Source organism: Vanacampus margaritifer, chromosome 1 (genome assembly GCF_051991255.1).
Source record: "Vanacampus margaritifer isolate UIUO_Vmar chromosome 1, RoL_Vmar_1.0, whole genome shotgun sequence".
Classification (NCBI taxonomy): domain Eukaryota; kingdom Metazoa; phylum Chordata; class Actinopteri; order Syngnathiformes; family Syngnathidae; genus Vanacampus; species Vanacampus margaritifer.
The window spans coordinates 30012871-30034335 of record NC_135432.1 but is presented as its reverse complement, the minus strand read 5'-3'; the positions used below and the strand labels follow the sequence as shown (position 1 = coordinate 30034335).

At 39.3% G+C, this 21465-nt stretch overlaps 5 protein-coding genes across 7 annotated transcripts; 2 read left to right on the top strand and 3 right to left on the bottom strand.

Moving 5' to 3' along the window:
- Positions 1 to 289: 289 nt before the first annotated feature.
- On the bottom strand, positions 290 to 2460 carry las1l (LAS1 like ribosome biogenesis factor). Its single transcript, XM_077546513.1, has one exon. The coding sequence runs from the start codon at positions 2454 to 2456 to the stop codon at positions 735 to 737; it is 1722 nt and encodes a 573-aa protein (XP_077402639.1). The 5' UTR covers positions 2457 to 2460; the 3' UTR covers positions 290 to 734.
- A 124-nt stretch (positions 2461 to 2584) lies between these two features.
- haus7 (HAUS augmin-like complex, subunit 7) lies at positions 2585 to 8585 on the top strand. The gene is made up of 9 exons (XM_077546526.1): positions 2585 to 2859; positions 3900 to 4015; positions 4121 to 4191; positions 4707 to 4768; positions 4928 to 5112; positions 5215 to 5323; positions 6456 to 6671; positions 6753 to 6864; positions 8358 to 8585. The coding sequence occupies exons 1-9, from the start codon at positions 2695 to 2697 to the stop codon at positions 8414 to 8416; spliced, it is 1095 nt and encodes a 364-aa protein (XP_077402652.1). The 5' UTR covers positions 2585 to 2694; the 3' UTR covers positions 8417 to 8585.
- Positions 8586 to 10054: 1469 nt separating this feature from the next.
- mrpl49 (mitochondrial ribosomal protein L49) lies at positions 10055 to 11163 on the bottom strand. Its single transcript, XM_077546570.1, has one exon. The coding sequence runs from the start codon at positions 11105 to 11107 to the stop codon at positions 10598 to 10600; it is 510 nt and encodes a 169-aa protein (XP_077402696.1). The 5' UTR covers positions 11108 to 11163; the 3' UTR covers positions 10055 to 10597.
- Positions 11016 to 13662, top strand: LOC144036151 (ninjurin-1). 3 transcript variants are annotated; one of them, XM_077546549.1, is made up of 5 exons: positions 11016 to 11146; positions 12139 to 12274; positions 12939 to 13173; positions 13242 to 13377; positions 13450 to 13662. In XM_077546549.1, exons 2-5 carry the CDS (start codon positions 12212 to 12214, stop codon positions 13529 to 13531), a joined length of 516 nt encoding a protein of 171 aa, XP_077402675.1. In that variant the 5' UTR covers positions 11016 to 11146; positions 12139 to 12211; the 3' UTR covers positions 13532 to 13662. The 3 variants fall into 3 exon arrangements, with proteins under 3 accessions (XP_077402675.1, XP_077402683.1, XP_077402666.1); XM_077546557.1 differs by lacking the exon at positions 11016 to 11146 and adding an exon at positions 11199 to 11390; XM_077546540.1 differs by lacking the exon at positions 11016 to 11146 and having other exon boundaries at positions 11792 to 12274.
- A 3384-nt stretch (positions 13663 to 17046) lies between these two features.
- On the bottom strand, positions 17047 to 20436 carry emd (emerin). The gene is made up of 6 exons (XM_077574586.1): positions 20223 to 20436; positions 19931 to 20026; positions 18314 to 18348; positions 18195 to 18220; positions 17316 to 17375; positions 17047 to 17243 (listed from the first exon to the last, which is right to left on the bottom strand). Exons 1-6 carry the CDS (start codon positions 20299 to 20301, stop codon positions 17063 to 17065), a joined length of 477 nt encoding a protein of 158 aa, XP_077430712.1. The 5' UTR covers positions 20302 to 20436; the 3' UTR covers positions 17047 to 17062.
- Between the last annotated feature and the right edge of the window lie 1029 nt (positions 20437 to 21465).

The following is a 21465-nucleotide window of genomic DNA, read 5'->3' as shown; positions in this document are numbered from 1 at the left end:
AAATAGTGACTTTAATGTGTAAATGTAGCATCACATTTGCCAAACCCACAATATGTTTAATTAATTAAACAATCAATCAATCAGAATTCCTCGCACATTTAAAAACAACACAAAAAAGTTTCGATAGTGAAACTGGTTGTTTGTCTAGCCGTACAGTGTGATTGACTGGCGGCGACCAGTCCAGGTTGTCCCCACGAAAGCCAGCTGGGAAAGGCTTCAGCTCACCTGTGGGCCAAGAACCTAGTGAGGAAAAGCACCGTTAAAAATAAATTAAATACAAATGGATAGATGGATTTTGAATGCACTGCCAACATAATTTTTATTGACCACATGGACAGAAAATATTACACACCACCTTGTCACGTTGCCATGGTGAAAAAAAAGTGCAACTGAATTAAATGTAGGGTAGGGAAGGAAAAGGATGTTATCTTACTAGGTAATGTCTGTTTAACAAGAAAGTCCATAGAAAGTGTTAGCTCTTCAATGTTCTTAGGAGCTTTATCATAAGAATATAATTTTCAAGTTGAAAATATTTGCGTTTGTAACTTTTGGTTCGATGCAACGCCTTAACATTTCACACAATTTCATCTCTCATCTTTCAGTTACAAAAATATAAATTCTGATCAACTGTAACAAATGTTAATGATATCAAACAATAAAGAATACTGAATAGTGATATCCACTAATGGATGAGCCCCCCCGGATGTGTATATTTTACAACATTTACATGAGACTCAAAAAAGTTGCAGTCCACTTTTGAGCTTGCTGAGGTCACTGTGGCTCCAAAGAAGACCATCAGCTGTCTTTGTTGAAGCAGAAGATCCGGACACATTCTGTGGTGTGCTACTCTCCATCCCCACTGGCTGCTCACACACAGTCATAGGTGAGTAATTGTCCACCATCAGGCATGAAGGCTCATCTGACTGGCCGGGGACTTTGCCTAGAGGGTAATTTTTCCACACAACTTTGTCAAAGCACACTTGCCACGAGGAACCTCGGAGCAACTTTGCTTTTTCCACCTCCGCATCTGACCATTTGTTCTCTTCCCCTGTTCGATTCTTCTGCGGTTCCAACAGCGAGGAGTGGCCGTGGCGCTTTGAACGCTGCAGCTTCTCATGCAAACTCTCCAGCGTGTAAATCGGCTGCTGTTTCTGCTCTGTGTCCGGGTCAGATTGTTCTGTCCGAGTGTAGATGGAGCAGAGCTGCAGGAGCCTCTGCTGGGTTTCCAGAGGAAGCGGATGCTCCATGTCATTTAAGACTAAGTAGAGCAGGTGAGGCGTACTGACACAGGGAGCTTCCAAGCAAGCGGACAGCAGCTGCTGCCACCTCAGCTGAATGCGGTTGGCAAACATCCTGTCCTTTAGCCTGGCTTTCTTCTGTGCCTTTGTTTGAAAGTGATAATCATTTTTGTTACTGTTACAGAGCATTACTTCAGAGATCCACCCAGAAATGTAGTAAGTCTTGTGCTTGCTCTGCTCGCTGGAGAGAAGCTTCAACTCAGCAAAGAGTTTCTCCAGCAAGAGATGAATGAAGGAGGGCGAGTTAAGAGTTTTTAGGAGGGGGAGCCAAAAACGCAGGAAAGTTGGAGGGAGTTTGGGCTCGGTGGGACAAAACCAATCATTGTCGGAGGTGGCACAGCCTAATGATGACAACTGATCAGCTGTTGGAATTAGGAAGCCATCTTCTAAGAGGACATCAATCAGCATCTCACCAAAGTCAACAGAAAAATGTTTTACCTCGCCGAGTATCCAGCTCATATCAGCCAAAGGGTCTGGCCATGTGTTTTTCTCTTTTTCTTCATGTAGCCCCCCACAAGCATCATACTGCTCCTTTTCGTACGCGATCAGAAGCTCTCTTGCATTCTTGTAAGCCTCCATTTCTTTTTGCCTTGCAATGAGCTCATCATCATGCTGTTTCATGCCCATCTCTTCATCCTCTCCATCAGACTGTGCTTCCCAGTCCGCACTGGGCCCACCTCCCAACTGTCTGGACCAATACTCCTGCTGGAGCCAGTCCAGAACCACCTCGCATCCCTTTCGGCACCATTTCAAGGCAGGGAGTTTGCGATGAGTGACGTCATGCCTTAGGTTGACGATCCATTCTGGGATGTTTAAGTTTCCTGCCAGTCTCCTCAATGATCGGGAAAATTTTCCTTGCTGGCGCTCGGTGATCAAATTGGTAAACCTCACCAGGGCCGCACCATAAAGCAGAACCAGGTCATGAGAGTCCAGCTTTTCGGACCGGTCCAGCACCTGACACCGCACCAGGTCCGCGGTGCAGTCCATCGCCACGGGAGTACTGTTGGCGTACCTTGCTTTCCACGCCGAAATCCTATGAAGAGCATTCCTCTGCAAGGTGGAATCCTTGGAGTAAAGATACTCCCGTACTTGATCCCATTCCGCTTTGTTGAGCCACGCCACCACATGGCGTTTCTTCTCGGAGACCTTTTTCTTCATTTTGAAGGTAGAAAGGGTGAGCGGCGGTCTTGTAGGCAACACGAAAAGGTTCAAGTCGGAAGAATGCACCACAGTCTTACAGATGCTCTTTTAAACACCAAAACGTGACGACAGGCTGCAAGCGTTTTACTGTATATATTTTCCTAGTGAGCGACAACGGGTCCAATCGGAAGTGGTTCTTCTTCTTCGCACACTTTTTTTTTATTTTTATTTTATTTCGAGCAAGTTGTAGTCTGTAATGCTGCCACCTGCAGACAAGCGGTGGAGGAGGCCTGCTAGAACGGTCAACAGAACGGTCGAGGGCCTCCACTACTGCGCATGCGCGCTCGTGTCTGTGAAGAAGAAAATGGCGGCCGTTTCAAATGAGACGGAGCGGGCTCAGCGCATTTGGGCACGCCTGCTGGTAAGTTTATTTACTTCGCTCAAACTTCAAGTGTTCAATTCAAATATTCAGTCCTTTTGTCGCTTGTTGTCTTCTGTTTCCTTTCAATATTTTAACTAACAACGCCTAAAGAAGCAAATACAGTTCGTTGTTTTCGTTTTTTTGTGAGCGTAGCTTCTGGCATTTTGCATTGATATCGCTGATAAATACATGTACCAAAATTAAACAGCTCGATGTGAAGTACTAGGATTAATCATACATATTAACATGTATTTTTAAAAAGTAGTGGAGTGCTTTTGTCATGCAGCTATTGATTGATTGGACGTAGACAATGAATCACTGACAAGACAGTATTACGAGTTTTCCAAATGAGTAGGAAGAAGTTCGAGTTACACCGCTTCTCCACAGTCCATTGATTTATGTATTTACTCGACTGTCATTATGATAATACTAATGCACAACGCGGTATTAATATTAAAAATATATACACCGTAATTTTAAATTGCCATAGACAAAGGAACCAAAATTGACAAAAACACAACAGAGTCAAGTACCAAATGAATAATAACCACGAACATTCTCAAGTGAACACCTGTAGACTGTCACACTTAAGTTTCATTACTAACATACGACAAGGCTATATAACAGTAGAGTATTTAGAGTGGATTGTTTGTGATACATAAGCTACTCTGCTTCATTTAAAGCAAAACTATTTCTATAGTTTGGTTTATGCGTTTGTTGTGCGACTTTGAACTGACTTTATTTTCAATATGACCCAAAGCAGTTTATTTTCATCACATCTACTGATATTTGTACTTGTAGCCTACATTTGTTCTGCAATTACCAAATGACATTTATTTTAAGTTTAATGCAAATGTATTTTCTGTTGCAGTTGAACCATATTTTTAGTTTGGTCATTTCATAATGATTTCCAACAAGTATGTCATTTAACTTCTCCTCAGAACAGAAAATCTTAGTGTCATTAGCAAACAGCACCAGTTTCACTACCTTTGACACCAGATACAGGTTATATGATATGTTGTCTTTTTTTTTTTTTTTAGGCTTTACCATGTCCCTTGCTTGAAGGTGTGTACTTGCAGGAGTCTCACAACATGCTACAGCTGCTCTGCACACCATCCCAGCTTCGCACCGCCATACTGACCTGGATCTGCTGCAGGTTAGGAAAACGCGACATACGTCACTAATACCTAGTACTACATATATATATATATATATGCACATCATTAAATTTAAGTGAAAATAACTACTTCTGTTTTCCCAGTATTGACCCAAACTTTTCCAGTTTGAAAGAGGCATCGTCAAGAATCCATGACCCTGATATTTTGATAAAGGGTAACACTTTGGTCTTTAAATTGTTATTTGCATGCTTGATTAGAAGTGTAAGCTTTAGGATGATTCAATTGTGGACGGTCAAAAATTGCAACCTTGAATGAGATGAATAGGTGCGCTTTTGTGATCGCTATCTTGTGTAGTGCTGAAGATTTTATTATGCAGTTAATTTGTCAAGGTTGTCTTCCAATGTTTTTTTTTCCCCCAAACACAAGCATTATTTTATCTGTTTTATAATAAACAATATCAGATTTATTGTACAATAAAGGAAAATGAACCATGAATTAATGTGACAGATATTTTACCTGCCATCATCATAAATCAGTCAGTGATTGGTCAGATTACAACAATAATGCAAACAAATTTATGGCTGTGCTGCTGGATCACTTCAACGTTCATGTTTCATGAAACAATCATATGTAAACATAGCGATGTTTAATTGTTCATCCCTACTTGTAAACAATAGCAACACAAAGGGTTCAGTATGGCTGCTGTATGTGTTCTGTCCTTCTCTACAGGGATGGCTGCACTTGGCCAGGACCTGATGCTGTGCACAGGAGACAGCCTGGACTTGATCAAGGTGGGAAGACCACTGAGGCCAACCTTATATTTTCTTGGCTGGTTCAATGTGCACCATCTTTTCTCAGTGACACAACAAATCCAGAGTATATCTATCTATCTATCTATATCATGTGTCTTGTTTGTCCTTTTAATGTTTCCATACTAATTTTCCCTCCAGGGTGATGCCAGTTTTCACCAGCAGCTTCAGTTCCTGGAGCAACTTCTTGACACGGTCTCGGACTGCAGTCTGTCCACTGTGCACGATGCGGATATGCTGCTCGACACAATTTTTGCTGATGAGAATCGTTGTCATCTTGCGCAAATGTTGATGCCTTCGCTGGACACCTCTCTTTCAAACATCGCGTATGTTCGTCTCTTCCCCCACAATTCGCTTCTTCTCTCTCTTTCTTTTTAGTGTGTTTTCTTCATCAGCTACAACCCTTCCAATCTGTATTTCTATCACAGGGTTTTATACAAAGGTGCCAAATCAACCAAGCCAAGAAGAGATGACGCTGAGTGTGTCGCCGCCCTTATTCAGTCTACTCGCGCCATGCTGGAGCAGCTGCAGTCTGAGGTTTGACCTTTACTTGGCTGCTGAGTCATGCTAGCAAAACTACAACCACAAATAATCGATAAATCAATTATGTGCTTGTGTAGTGTAGAACGGCTCGTTCATAGATGCATTTTCAGAAAAATGGGCGGAAAACAAATGTTTGTTGTAGGGCTGGGTATCGATTCAGATTTCCAAAATTGATGCAATTCAGAAGGCCCCGATTCGATTCACGATTCACATTGATTTTTGATTCAATTTAGGATTTCATGCAGTACCAATTCTTTTTTTACATGGAAGACATTCTCAGAAGTATAAATGCTCCAAATTGAAACTTCTTGCTCTTGATTGGTGCATTAGTATGAAAAAAATATATATGAATATTTACATTTAGAATTAAATCCAATCCAGTTACATTAATCATGTATGTTTTATTGAACAAGACCTGATCAAAACAATAACGCCTCCCAGTGCAGAGGACGTGAGATCGAGTCCGGGCTTCGGCCTTCCTGGGTGGAGTTTGCATGTTTTCCCCGTGCTTGCGTGGGTTTTCTCCGGGTACTCCGGTTTCCTCCCACATTCCAATGACATGCATGTCAGGTTAATTGAACACTCCAAATTGTCCACAGGTATGATTGTGAGTATGGTTGTTCGTCTCTGTGTGCCCTGCGATTGGCTAGCAACCAGTTCAGGGTGTACCCTGCCTACTGCCCGAAGTCAGCTGGGATAGGCTCCAGCGCCCCCCGCGACCCTTGTGAGGAAAAGCGGTTAAGAAAATGGATGGATAGATGGAAAATAGATTACAACCACAGCACTATGTAAAGAAAGTGGCAAAAACACTGGGCTCCTCCTGGGGAACTCTGAATCACAGAAAGGCACATTTGCATTTGGTAGCCATATTTAAAAGTATCGATTCATGATTTTGTGAATCGATATTAGACTATGAAAAGGAATATCGATTCAATATCGATATAACAATTTTTTTTAAACCCAGCCCTAGTTTGTTGTGTGATTTCACACTTGATGGGTGGGGGGCACACTCCATTAGATTTAAAAATTGACCTTTCCTCAATCTCTCCCCTTGAATGTACAGTTAGAATAGGACAGGTAATGTTGGCTCTAATGTTAAATCTGATTTCTGCTCTTCTCAACTCAGTGCGACTTCCTGACAACCAATGAGGTGCCAAGTGCCCGTGTCTTCACTCCCTGTGCGCTGCAAGTGGGAGTGTGTGACCTCCAGCAGCTGATGACCACTTTCTGCCACGTCTATGAGACACACCTGAGAGTTTGTTGCACGAGAGAGCCACCTCGCTTTAGCGCAGACACACAGGTCTTCCAGAGAGTTTATGAACTTCTGCAAGCTTGCAGCACGGTACACACACACGCACACACGTTTGTCGAAGATGAGTACCTACCCAGAAAGAGGCCCTCACTTGGATGCAACTTTCTGCAGGAATTGGAAATGCTGAACCAAGTATCCAACGCGTCAACTTGTGTGAATCAGGATGTGAGCCAGCTGCAACCCATGCTGTGTAGTGCTAGCAAAGGAAAGAAGGGCACTTTATGTGAGTCTTACCATACATCATTAGGCTCCTTCCTATCATTGTATTTATTTTTTTTGCAATCATTTCTGTCAACTAGAACTGTGATGCTGAACTGCTGTGCCGTAGCATAATGGTGTGCAGTGAAAAATCATCAGGCAAAAAATGAAATGATCTAATTTCATTTAGTCGTCCATGACGTGGCCAAACTAGTCAACTGTGAACAGCAAGTTGTGTAAAAAGTAATGAAACATTGAACAGCTGGCTATGCATTTAAAAGTTTAGAGAGGGTTAAATTAACTCATTCACTGTCACTATAGACGTCAAAAATTCATTTGAACTATTTCTATTAGTTTAACTTTTTTTCCACTTTTGTTAACAAGAGTATGAAAACCTACAAAAAAAAATACATTTAGAACAGATATACAATTTGTGATTAATCGTGAGTTAACAATTGAAGTCATGCAATTGATTAAAATTTAAAAAATTGAATTGCCTGACACGATTTAAAAAAATAAAAGATTATTAAAATTTAGGGGTGTCGGGCGATTACATTTTTTTTCCGTAATTAATCGCATGACTTCACTAGTTAACGCACGATTAATCACAAATTTTATATCTGTTCTAAATGTACAATAAAAAAATCTAGGTTTTCATGCTCTTGTTAACAAAAGTGGAAAAAATGTTAAACATAGAAATAGTTCAAATGAATTTTTGACGTATATAGGCCATAGCCGTCAATGGCAGTGGATGAGTTAATTTTATGTGTTCAATTTAATTTACGATCATCATAAAATTTCACCTGAAAGCTAAATGTCCCAACCTGAGTTGTTGTGTTCAGACACATCACTTTCTTTGGTGTTGTCTTAATTGGTCTAAAATGAGTCCAAATCTGTGTGTGTCTTTGAATGCCTCTTTACCGGCTTTAATAGGCCCAGATTTCACACTAAGTCAATTTCAGTGAGATATTTCAGTGCAGTGAATCTCCAGCTATTCGGATGGGGACGCCCTGTAGCAAATGCAAACAGCCATTAGTAATTGGCTACCCCCACCACAAGATGGAAGCAAACCACAATTTTGATCTAAATGAAGCTCCTCACTCACCATGAGTTATGTTTCCTTAGCAACACGATTCCACAAAATGGTGGCAAAGCATTATTATGATTATTATTATTGGTTTGGCCTGTGCACAAAAACAGCAGAGGTAGTTTTTTTTCATCAAATAACAGAAGATAGGGGCCCAAAAAATCTAGTAAGATGTGAATTTGCGATTCCATTATGTATATATATTTTTAAAATTTTTTGGGGGGTGTTTTTTTTTTTTACATTTGTATGAGCCATTAAGCTACTGATACTGTAAATATATACATACATTCAGCAGACCCATTTTATTTTTAATTTTAGTAAAGGATTATTTAATAATATAGGTTGGATTTAAATTTGAGTCTTTGTGAATTACATGATTTTCTTTTCTTAATTCCTTGAAAAAAAATTGTTTATTGCTTTGTATTTCTCAGCTGATCAACTGGACGAACTAACCAGACGATACAAGGACTTTGTCTCCCGCCTTCATTAGTCTGTGCAGCCAACATTGCAACAATGAATGGATCGTTCATCAATGTACAGTATACATGATTTTTTTTTTAAGAATACCCTCCTTTGATGTCTTGTTTGTACGTGTAAATATGTTGTTGCTCTGTAACATATTTTAAATGAAGGCTATTAAACACTGAACTGTGACCAAACGAGACACATCTGCACTTACAGCACTCCGCCTCTATGAAGGCAAAACAATGCAGCAGCAATTTATCACAATTCACAAAAAGTTTGTTCTATTTTTAATACAAAAGCTCCGTAATTTTGCTCTACTGTATTTAGTTGACAGTGAATATACATTCACTTTGTTTTGCCAGGCAATCTAGAATAATTTTCTCACATTCAATTTAGGAAGGTGAAACTATAATGAACTAACGAGACAATGTTGCAGGTGACAACACACCAGCAAATTGCAGAGTGCATTTTAAGCAGGCAACAGAGCCGTTAACTTTAAGAGATGTCAAATACTGTGCCAATGATCATTAAAAATGTTTTTTTTTATCACATTATTTAGAACATTTCATGCCTACAATTTAGGCATCGTTTAACTAAATGTTGCATAAATGGCTCATTGGTCTTTTTTTCCCAGAAAAAAAAACCTGAGTCAATTACTGATTATATTATTTATGAATAAAGGACCATGAGAAGATTTTTTTCTCAAAATATTGTTCGAGTCAATAGGTCATTAGTGTAAGCCATCCATCTTCTTAACCACTTGTCCTCACAAGGACCTATCCCAGCTGGCTTTGGGCAGTAGGCGGGTACACCCTGAACTGGTTGCCAGCCAATCGCAATAGTTTAAGGTATGTATTTGTATAAATGTATTTGTGCTGCTTTATGGGGTAAATGCCACGGGCTTTCGACTTTCACACATCAGTGTCATTTCCGGCCACTGATGGCCGTGTTCCAACACTCGCACCCCCCAACCGCAGGGCGTCTCATCTCTCAGAAATGCTTTGGACAACTGAGCCAGACACACTACACACTCGCGCCAGTCGACGGGAACGCGCAAGAACTGAGACGCGGCCCACACGTTGCAAACAGGAAACGGAAACAAAGCTGATATGTGAAAACCAGGAAATCGGAAGTCCCGCCTCCTCCGTGGCATATACACGATTATCGGCTTATCTCAAATTTGTACAGTACAACAGACCCCTGCTATTTGCGGGTATTAGGGACAAGTCAGACCGCGAAAAGTTTAGTGAACATCTGCGTGACCGCTTAAAAGTGATCATAATGTACTTATTTTGAATCCCAAATCTACCACAAAATATCCCCAAACACTTGGGTGGGGTTTCACTGCAGATGCTTATATATGCAGTTGACAGTACTTTGCCACAAAAACAATTTAAAAACAAATACTTGCATATAGGCAAGTTTTTCTGTGAATAACAGTGTCTTGCATGCATTAAAATAATTTTCATTTGGTTGCAGCCGTCCACAATTTTGAGCGTGTCCAAAGGTGCACTGCTAATTTTACATTTTGAACATTCAATATACTGCAAGTGTAAAATGTGTTGCAGTGCTTAAGTTTGTTGCTTATTTATATTTTAACACTTTTAATTGCATGACTACATGGTGGTGTCCTGGATGGAAGGGATGAGACACCGTAAACATATTTACAATTGTTAACGTTTTATATACATCTGGAATCAATTCCAGCATTTCAGACATCAATAACTAATAGTTACAGAGCATGGCTCTCATTAACAATTCCGAACATCCGGGCATTTCTGATATTTCCCCAATGCAACGCAATGTAAATGCTGCCTTTATACAGTGGAAACAAAGGGTGTATTATTATATTGCTTTTACCTGTGACTATAGCATTAAATAAAGCTGATTGTTATAGTTGTCAAACGACATTTCATCACATTTTGATATCAAAATAATCCTTACAAATCAAAATACAACGATCCAAAGTCCAATGCTTTTTAATGGACGGAGATGGTCATTTCACTGAGTTGACCGCCATTTTGACTTGTGACGTCGGCTCTGAATTGTCAATAGGCATGCATGCATCGATTCATTGATTAGGTTACCAGAGTCCAAGCAACGCGTCTTTTTGGTGTCAGACAACGTTGAACAAGTGTCACTTTCCGTCACGTGGTGCACGCGTGTGTGTCCGACACAGGCAAGTCGACGCCTTTTCCGAGGGCTTTCAGAAGCCTTTACTAGTCAACCATTCCTTTAGCTCCTTCTCAAAATTTCCTTTCACCCTCAATGTCATCGTGACCTCGTTGACTTGCGTGGGCATTTGTTTGCCAGTCATGTCCTTCAAGTACTGTTTCACGTCGTTGTCCAGAGCCCAGATGTCGCCCTCGACCTTCCGGACCAAAGTCATCCGGCGGTTACCGTGGGTCACGTCAGTGTACACCGGAATGTTGTGCATGCGGGAGCGGCGAATCATGTAAGGGAGAGACGGCGGGGACTCTGCCGGGGGCATCCAGCCGGACGGCGTCGGCCCGGAGTGCTTGGGCGGAGAGGGGACACGTGACGGCGGGATGAGACGCTCGACGAAATGATATTCCTCAGTGGACTCTTGGAATGGCGCTGTTGGGGCACAAAGGTACCTGAGGCTCACAAATGCATTCGGAGATCCCGGCGCCCCAGTGTGTAAACCAAATGATCCCCGCAACGCCGCTGAACGAACTGCGAAGTAGAGCGCCATGATTGAAGGAGAAGGAACGGTTCTTGGTCGGCGGAAGTAGTAAGAGAGCTTCCGCTTCCGGTCGTCCACTTCATACAAACCCGAAAACGGGGTCAAAAACTGACTTATTCATAACCTAAATACTTACAATCATTTATTAACGGTTAACAACCATTAAATTAATAAATTAGATAATTAGTTAATGTATTTTTTAAATAAATGACAAAAAAATGAATACAATACATTTTAAACAACTTTTGAAGAAAAAAATGAATGCAGTAAATATTGCAGGACGCTTGATAATGTGAGTGTTCGGTGGGCCAAATTAAAGAGCCACGGGCCACGCTTTACCCACACCTGGTCTAAAGTGTAACCAGGGGTGTCAAACTAATTTTGTGGGCCGCATTGTAGTTATGCCTTTCCTCAGAGGGCCGTTTCGACATTTAAACCATTTAGCTAAATATGTAATTGCCTCAAGAAATTGTGGATCGGCCGACATGTAGTTTCCTGCTTCACTCGTAATTCACTAATAATGGCCAGGACTCCTTTGAGAAAGAATTTTAGACTCAATCGGACATTCCTGGTTAACTAATAAAAAATATTATTATTATTATTTTTTTAAACAAGTATCTAGTTTTGAAATCCAAAGTCAGGGATAGTAGTTTGTTTACATTACTGCGAAAAGGGGTTTGGTAACAACAAAATGGTTACAATGTTTCAACATTTTCATTTATTACTGTTATGACACTTTTAAATGTTGGCACAGATTTGAACAAAAATCAAGGATGTTGGCATATGATGTTCTTTCATGGGCCACATAATAATATGTGGCAGGCTGGATCTGGCCCCCAAGCATTGAGTTTTACAGTTGTACAGACACCGATAAGGGGTGGGGTCACACCCTTAGAGGATGGACTAAAACGTGCTGCATTTATTTAACACTGTAACCTTCCTTACTACAGAGAGCGTCCCTCTTAGTGTAACTGGAGAAGCTTCTTGACTCGCTCGTCCTGTCTGTCACCTCAGAATTTTTTCTTCTTCTTCCTCTCCAGTTTCAAGAGTGTTTCTCTGACACCGCCTTTCGTCAAGAAGAAGAAGAGGAAGTAAATTGTCAGACAAAGCAAAATGGACAGAGAACGTACACACAACGGGGAGGCCGTCGCTCTCAATAAGCCCAATGACATAGAGGTAAGGAAGAGGAGATGGATGGATGGATGGATGGATGGATAGATAGATAGATAGATAGATAGATAGATAGATAGATAGATAGATAGATAGATAGATAGATAGATAGATAGATAGATAGATAGATAGATAGAGTGAAGTTTTTCCCACCGATATCGAGGGATGAATGCGAGCGTTGTTACTCAAAGAAAGTTGAAGTTTGAGTGTCATGTCACACCTCCATGTGCAACAGGGTTTTTGTAAACACACGCCAAAATGCCTCGGGCTAACGTGTATTACTGCCTGCTTGTGTGTGTATGTAAGCAAAGGCTAACAAAACGGAAATTTCCGTTGCCTTTTTCCTACGTATTGCAAAAGAGGGCTTCCCATTTTTCATTCTCATTATCCAAAGAAGAGAATTTATGAAATTGTGTCTGTGAACACATGTTGTTCTCTGGCCAGGTGAGTCAGCGCGTGTGCGCCACACCCTTTTGAAGCTTACACACCTAAGTGCTTAGTGACGAAACAAACAAGCGCCTCTCTGATGTTGGGAACAGAGGAAAAAGCCCCATGGGTGCTGTGCTCAAAAATTTGTTGCGGCCAACATTGTAGACTGTGAAATCAGTGAAATGCAGTATATAATGGCCTCACGGCTTCCAGTCTGTCACCTGTGTGGTTCCCTCCACAGGCGGCGACATCCCCCTCAGGCAAAGTGTATCGGCCCATCAACATGAACCACTATGCCACCAAGAAGAGTGCGGCTCAGAGCATGCTGGACGTGGCCTTATTGATGGCCAACTCGTCCCAGCTGAAGACGGTTCTCTACGTGGGGCCTCGGTACCGTTTCTACATCCCCCTCGTCGTCTTACTGTGTCTGTCCATCACGCTGCAAGTCATCGTGGGCCTACTGCTTGTTTTTATAGGCACGTAACTGAAAGGAAAGGCTTGCTTTGGTGTAGTACTAGTAGTAATTGTTTTGTTTTGCTTTCAGTGAAGTACGATCTGAACGACGTGCGTAAACACGCCAAGTTGAACATGATGAACAACGTGACGACGGTCTTCGTCTTCTTCACCGTCCTCATCAACATCTTCATCACGGCCTTGGGCTTTGAGGGACACGCTCTCAGGTACGGGCCGCCAAACGCACGCGGCCACATCTCGCGCTTGAATAATAACGAGACTGTCTTGCTCGTTCCCAGGCCGTCACAGCATGACATGATGTTTGAAGCAGCGCCACAGATGTCCCCTCAGTCTTCTGAGCGCAACGCGACTGGTCTTTGATTTGACGCAGCACTTTTAATCTGTTGTCAAACGCAGCTTGCACGTTACACATGTCAGGTTTTCATCATGTACATAGAGCTTTGTATTGCCACTCTTCAAAATGGTGCATAAAACATCAATTTCTATCAACATACTGCCTCCATGATTGTTTGGTTTATGGATTTATTGAACATGTAAATATAAACAAAACACATTACAAGTTTAAAATATAAGTTGATGTAAAAAAGAAAAGAAAAAGAAAAACAAGTGTAGGAAGCAAGAAAGAGTTTATATGTTCAAAAGGGGTAGGAGGAAGTTAAAAACTTATCTAGTCCTACCCCTTATTCGTTTTATGATGATAAAATAATAAGGTCGTGTATTTCAACAAAAGGAAATATATAAACCTAATCATATATACAAGTGCACTTTTAACATACGCACATTTGCCAGCGACATATGTACATGAAATAAAAAAAAATCAGATCCTCATACTCATACAATTTTCATTACAGTCATACCGATACATCCCAAAAAATTACAGCATAAATAAATTTTTAACAGCTCCTGACTGATTTATCATTCCACAAATTCACACCTTTTACAGAAACACACCTTTGTTTAATATTTGTTCTTGTTTTAATTTTTTTGTAAACACTTGTACCACTTATGTTATAAGGACGCTCTCTCATTTCAAACAGCTTCTGAATACTGTGGCAGAGTTGATTGTTGTGTACTTTATACATTATTTGTGCTATTTTAAATTCAAATAAGTCGTAAAATGTCATTGTATTTGATTTAATAAGTAGAGAATGAGTTGTTTCTGTATATTAATCGGTATTTGTTTTATGTGCGTTTCCCCAGATTTCCACACAATAGGTCAGCTATGGTAATAATAATGAACAATATAATGTGTATAATGATTTCTTATTCAGGACATCTTTAGTTTTAGAGAGTATCCCTATAATTTTTAACATTTTCACATGTGTGACTTCCGACATAATTTTTCATCAATAACTACTCCAAGAAATTTATGTTCATACACTCTTTCTCTTTCTATTTCAATTGAATTTACCATAATTTTGACCTGTTGTGTGGTTTGTCTAGTACCAAAAACTATAAACTTGATTTTGTTTAAGTGTAATGATAATTTGTTGAAGTCAAGTTGTGTCATCGGCGAATAAGACACTTTTGAATATTTTTGAGACACAACAGATATCATTTATATACAATATAAATAATTTGGGGCCTAGCACAGACCCTTGGGGGACTCCATGAGTAATCTTCAAGTGTTTTGATTGTATACTGTTAAACTGTAAGTACTGATATCTATTCTCCAAACTTTTCATCCATTTATATGCCAAACCTCTTAAACCATATATTTCTAATTTATTCATTAGAATACAATGATCTATAGTATCAAATGCTTTTTTTTAATCTATAAAAAAATCCAACAGTGAATTTTTTTATTATCTATGTTGGTAGATATTGCTTCTACGAGTTCCATGACTGCCATTGAGGTGGTCCGTTTTTCTCTAAACCTATATTGATTTCACTTAAAAGCTTATGTTTTTCAATAAAATTGTCCAGTCTACATGAAAATATCTTTTTCTAGAATGTTTGAGAATTGTGGCAACAGTGATATTGGTCTATAATTAGTGAATATGTGTCTTTCTCCATTTTTATGAATAGGAATAACTTTTGCTATTTTCATTTTTGATGGAAATATACAGGCTTAAAAACGACAAATTACACACACACACACACACACACACACACACACATATATATATATATATATATATATATATATACTTTTTACTAATGTCATATCAATGTTGAAGCAGTCAGTGGACTTTTGATTTTTTAATATTTAACAACATTTAATACTTCTGTAAAAGCCACATAGTAGAAATTTAGTTTTTTGATGTGCTTATCTATTTCATGTTTGTTTCTTGGCTCAAGGATTTCTTTTTCCAAATTACTGCCAAATAATATACTCATACTAATACTCATTCAAATCATTAGCTATGTCTGAAATGTTTCCAATAACAATATTTGTATCTTTTATAAAATATAATGGATAATCTAGCAGCCAAGGAGCGTTGTGTTCTTAGTCTTGTTCCTGGTGTGTAAGTTATTGCTGGTTTTGGTTGTGTGAATATGAAATGAAATTCTCTTATATTCATCATTTTGATGGTGTTGCTGGTCCATTTAAAAGATGGTATATATAAACAGTATAGTCTAACCCCTAATTGATTAATTACTTAAGAGTCACAAAATTTGTATGCACATTTTAACCAAAACTTTATTGAACCAAGGCACGTTACATAGTGAAAGTGTCACAGTACACCCCAAACAAAAATAGCACAAAAAGTATATACAACATACTGAAGTAACGATTGTATCTCAATTTACTATGCACGTTTATTTACTCAATGTGAAACCTGGCCCTGTTTAGTTGAACACAAAATGTGAATATAATGGTTAATAATGACACCTTCTGCCATCTAGCGAGAACGTTTAAAGGTTCTGCTTGTCAATGAACGTCGCTGGCATAGATGAGCTAATATCCATAAGTATTGTTGTGAATAATTTTCAGAACAGGTGAAATCATTTACCTTCCCCACAGCACACCTAATGAAGTTCAATGAAGATTCAACGCTACAAGTAGAAGTCAAATGTAGTGTTTGTATTGAAATACAATTTGTGGCAATTTTTAGTTTGACATGATTTGGACATTTAGTATCATGTACATAATCGTGAATACAAATATGTTTTAGACCACAAAAACAAACACTTAAAGCAACGAAAATGTTTTAAAAAGAAAAAAAAGGAATGTAACATGTGCAAGAAGTAATTTAAACTAATAAAAAAAGTTTCGTTTTTATTTCTCTCTCCAAGTGGATATAAAAAGTATTCAACGCACCCCATGTTCAAATGCTGTTTTTTTTGTGATCTGAAAAAAATAATGTGGTTGCGCAGGTGCGCACACGCCTCTCATGCATGGGTTGTGTACAGCTGCCTTCACAATTAACCAATCACTTTCAAACTCATGTTAATGGGATCCAGTATCGTATCGTAAAGACTAAGTCTTTCTAAAAAATAATAATAATAATAATTCTGCATCATGCATGCTCCACCTTTTTTTAACTCGTGACTGCCCCCTCTGGCCTACAGCGTAACTGCGGCCACACCACACTGAAGGGAAGATACAAGATGATAAATGCAGTTAAAAAGTCTGGGCTTTTTGTACACATCTGGGCATCGGTAGAGCATGCATGATGCAGACATTTTTTAACATTGGCATTTTAAACACCACAATGCACCTTTAAAGGCTTTTGAATTATGAATTTCAATGTCACAGTAAGTCCTTCAAGGGGGCCTACATTATTTCACATTTGTTGCATGTAGGACCAAAATATTGATTTGACTTTGGCAGACAGCATTTCCAGTTTTTAATTGTACAAAAACACAAAAGACTATAGCAACAAATACCCAAAATAGAGTTTGATCTAAGTTATGGAAATGAGCTGACATCCTAGAAGGTATCATTTATTGAAGCTTGAAAGGATTTTCGTCTTTGGTCAAGTGACAATAAGTGTAGTAGGCGGCTACTACCACTGCCATCAGCAGTAGCATTTTTATCACCCCCCACATTCTGCACCCAGACCGGACGGTCTCCTTGGAGTGCACGGCGTTCTGATTGGTTGCTCTGCTCCTCAGCTGGATGGGCCTGTAGCACAGGAAGGGATGAGCACCATTATATGAAGTCAGTTGTTGTGATGCGAAAAGTTTACAGACATACTCTTCGTCTCCGTCTGATTCTTCATCTTCATTTGGCTCGCTGTTGTATCTCCTTTTCAGCCTGGTGGAAAACCAATTCACTTTATTATCGACAATGACGTCACATTATAGACATAACGCTGACTTACAATGAAAATTTGCCTCATACATTTGATTGCTTTTAAAAGGCCACATATGATGCATATTCCCCCGTAATTTAATACCAACCAGCTGTTGCCCAAAGAAGCTCAATGCAGCTTTGCTTACCTTGAAGCACCACTATGATACAACCTTAACACCCATAATTAACCCATTCACTGCCATTGACGGCTATAGACATCAAAAATTAATTTGAACTATTTCTATTAATTAAACATTGTTTTCCCCTTTTGTTAACAAGTGTGAAAACCTAGAATTTTTTTTTATTGTACATTTAGAACAGATATAAAATGTGTGATTAATCGTGAGTGAACTAGTGAAGTCGTGCGATTAATTACAATTAAAATTTTAATCGCCTGTCGCCCCTAATTTTTTATCATATTTTCTTTCTTCTTTTTTTTTAAATCCCGTCACGTGATCATTTTTTTCATTGTAATTAATCACATGACTTCAATAATTAACTCATGATTAATCACAAATGTTATATCTGCTCTAAATGTACAATATATATATGTATTTTTAGGTTTTCATACTCTTATAAACAAAAGTGGAAAAAGTGGAAAAGTAATAGAAATAGTTCAAATGAATTTTTGACGTCTATAGCCGTCAATGGCAGTGAATGAGTTAATTGCAACACCAGCTAACTTGTTCAGTCAGGTTTTCATGTAACTCCACCCAGCAGGACACAAAATGGGATAGTCAAAAAAGGTGTGTGAGTGTGAGTACACTGTGAGGCACTCACATGTCTTCATAAACTTCATGCTTGACCTGTGAAAATAATAGCAGGATGGAATGTAAGACGACTGACCTTGTCTCTATGTCAAATTAGCAACAAACAAATTGATAAGCAGTTGCACTTACCGGGCTGCGGTACGTGACGTACGTAATTTCCTCTTCTGTGAAGACAGACAAAAAATCAGTACACTTTTATTGCGGTCACGTGTTTCTGGACTGGTCGGTCCCCCAGCAGAACACAGGTCATTGTCTTATTTGGAACATGCTCACACTTTGTATGCATTCTTTTGAAATGTCACGGTAAGCTATGAATTATTGATCTTTTGTGTATTTTGAGTGAAGCATGTGACATTTAATTAAAGTAGAAGTCAACCCCAATTTGTTTTATTTTTACAAGAATATGTTCTATGCAGCCTCACTGGTCTAAATACGGTATTTTGGTTAATATTGCGTGAATATGAGTCAAGCAGCAAAATCCAGCAGTTTTTATCAATCTCAGGGGGCGGCCATTTTGCCACTTTCTGTTGACTGAAGATGACATGTTGCTCATATCTCAGGTAACAACCAATCACAGCTCAGCTTCAGAAAATAGGTGAGCTGTGATTGGTCGTTTCCTGAGCCCTGAGCAACTGTGATGTTATCGTCAGTCGATAGCATATGGCAAAATGGCCGCCCCCTGCGATGGATAAAAATGGATGGATTTTGCTTCATGACTCATTTTCCACAAATGTAATATTAATCAGAATGTCATGTTTAGACTAGTGAAGTCACATATAACATATTATTGTCAAGAAATGTTTAATGTCGACTTCCACTTTAAGGTAACCGTTTTAAATTTTGGGGGGAAAAATCATGTCATGTTTAAAGGGAAGACGTTTACAACAAAAGGCATGAACCAAGATTCAAACTCAGTCCCCATCCCAACACTAACCTTCGAACTCAAATGCCAAATGCATTAAATCTTGTTACATTTGGAGTTTGTTTGACCAACATTATCAAAAAAACTAGGCCTTCAATTGTGTGTTTTGCTCTTGTGGCACATTTTCTAATTCGGTGGTCACCAGAATATTTATGACCGTCAAGTCTGTGAACTTATTCATTCAGTGTCAAGCCACTTTGAAATGACTATTTGTTGTATTCAGCCATGGTTAGCTCTGTTACTAGTTTTATTTGAGTAGGTTTCTACTGTCGGTTTTTGGTCCCATTCCCATGAGCTTGATGAGACTCTCAGCCAGTATTAAGGAATTTGATTTGCATATTCTGTGATTGGTCTGCTGCATTTGCGTCTCATCTGTTCATGATGCTTGACAAGAAGCAGCACTGAGTGAAAGTGTAAACAGCTATGTTAGCTTCTCATGCTATCCTGGTTAGCTACCATATGTTTGTCACTTGGGAATAAAAGGCGGAGTGTTACAGTATGGGTATTTCTTTAATGCTTTATATTACATTAGTGGTTGATTTCATTTGATACCTTATACATATTTAAGAATGAGATGTATTCCCTATCCTTAGTCATCATTAGTCTGTAAATGGACATACAGTAATGTGCAAAATTGACTTTTTAATGGCTTAATTTTAGACAAATGTGTTTAAAGTGCTTAAAATTAAACAAAGTAAATCTGAAAACCAATACAATATAAATAGATGATGCATGTTACCACAGCATGAAATGATTTCTTTTGTTTGTTTTCTGCCAATGTTTCTGTCCCAAAAAGCCATTACAGGAACACTGGAGCATCCTACCTTCCTCTCTGTAGTAAGTCTTATCAGAGGAGGGTTTTCCTGGCATTTGTTTCATGGCCCTCTCAAGCTTCTTCACATACAACTTGCGAGTGGAGTCTACGGGCACAGATGCACGTCAGCTGTCTACAATACAATCTTCAAACTTCATACCAAAATATGCACAACCATGCATAAAATGGCTTAATTTTGTCAGCAGAACTGTTGGCGTACATTACTACCAAATGCAATGCAGTGTTAAAAAGTACGTTAATTACTTGTGTTCAGTTGATAATACTGTATCTGTATTTCTTACCAACTATGGGTCCATGTTTGATGCCGTAATCGGTAAGCAACTTGCTGAGCTCTTCATCGCTTTTGTCACTCAATGACATTCTACACAATGATAGAGATGGATACGTGTGATAGTTTCGATCAACAGAAATGGTCGAGTTTAGAGAAGCGAACAAAACATGGAGCGAACTAAAACCAACCAACAAAAAACACTGATTGGACAGTTAAGAAAAGATTCAAACTTACTTTTGAAACAGGGGAGGGGGAAAGAGTTCCGCGTTGGAGAAAAAAAATCGTCCCGGCCAGACAAGTTTTGGATTTGAGGAGGAAGAGGGCGGAGGGCGTGTACATCTGGAGTGGATGACGTCACATTCTCTAACAAATCAGTTCACAACCATCACATACGTATGGAGTTTGAATTTGAAATATTTTTTAGTATCGAACTTCAGATTTATTTATTTATTTACATTGTTTTGTATTTTCCATACACTCTCTCGGGGAAAAGCGGTTGGGTGGACATATAAATAATATCCTCATTCTAATTGTCTGTATCAAATTCTTAACCTCTTTAACCTTTTCAACCCTTTTAACTTTTCAACCCTTTTAACTTCTGTCCCACTAAAAAACACATTTCTGGTATGATATGTTTGCAGAAGGAACACCTTGCCTGTCCGAGGTGGATATGCCCCTTCATATGGTTTGATGGATTATGGATATGCATAAACAATAGTCGACGACGGGTCACGGGGGGTGGGGGTGCCATGGATAAGAGGCGTGAGGGTAGCGACTTTACTTAATGTAGACCCAGTGGTGTCCAACTCTTGTCCTCAAGTCTTGCAGGTTTTTAATGTTTCTCCTTTCTCTTCTCCAGCACACCTGAAGCATTATCAGCAAGCTCTGCATAAATCTGATAACGATCCTGTTCATTGGAACAGGTGTATTGGAGCAGGGAAACTGGGAAACAGCCCAAGCCTGTAGGACCCCGGCCCTCCAGGACCGAGTTTGGACACCACTGTTGTAGACGTACTATCAGAACGTAATCAAGTTGGTCGGTGGTGTGCATGCAGTTTCCGCTTTGTCCTCTTGGTGTCGCCCAAGGGCCACAATTGGTTCACTTTTCTGAAGACTGCGCATTCAGTTTCAGATCTTAATAAATCCACAACAGGCCTAATAAGGGTATGTTTTTTGCCTCTCTTAACTCAGCAAGTTTGAAGCGCGGCTGATCTAAATAATGGTCAAAGCTACAGAACTTTTTAGTAAATTCA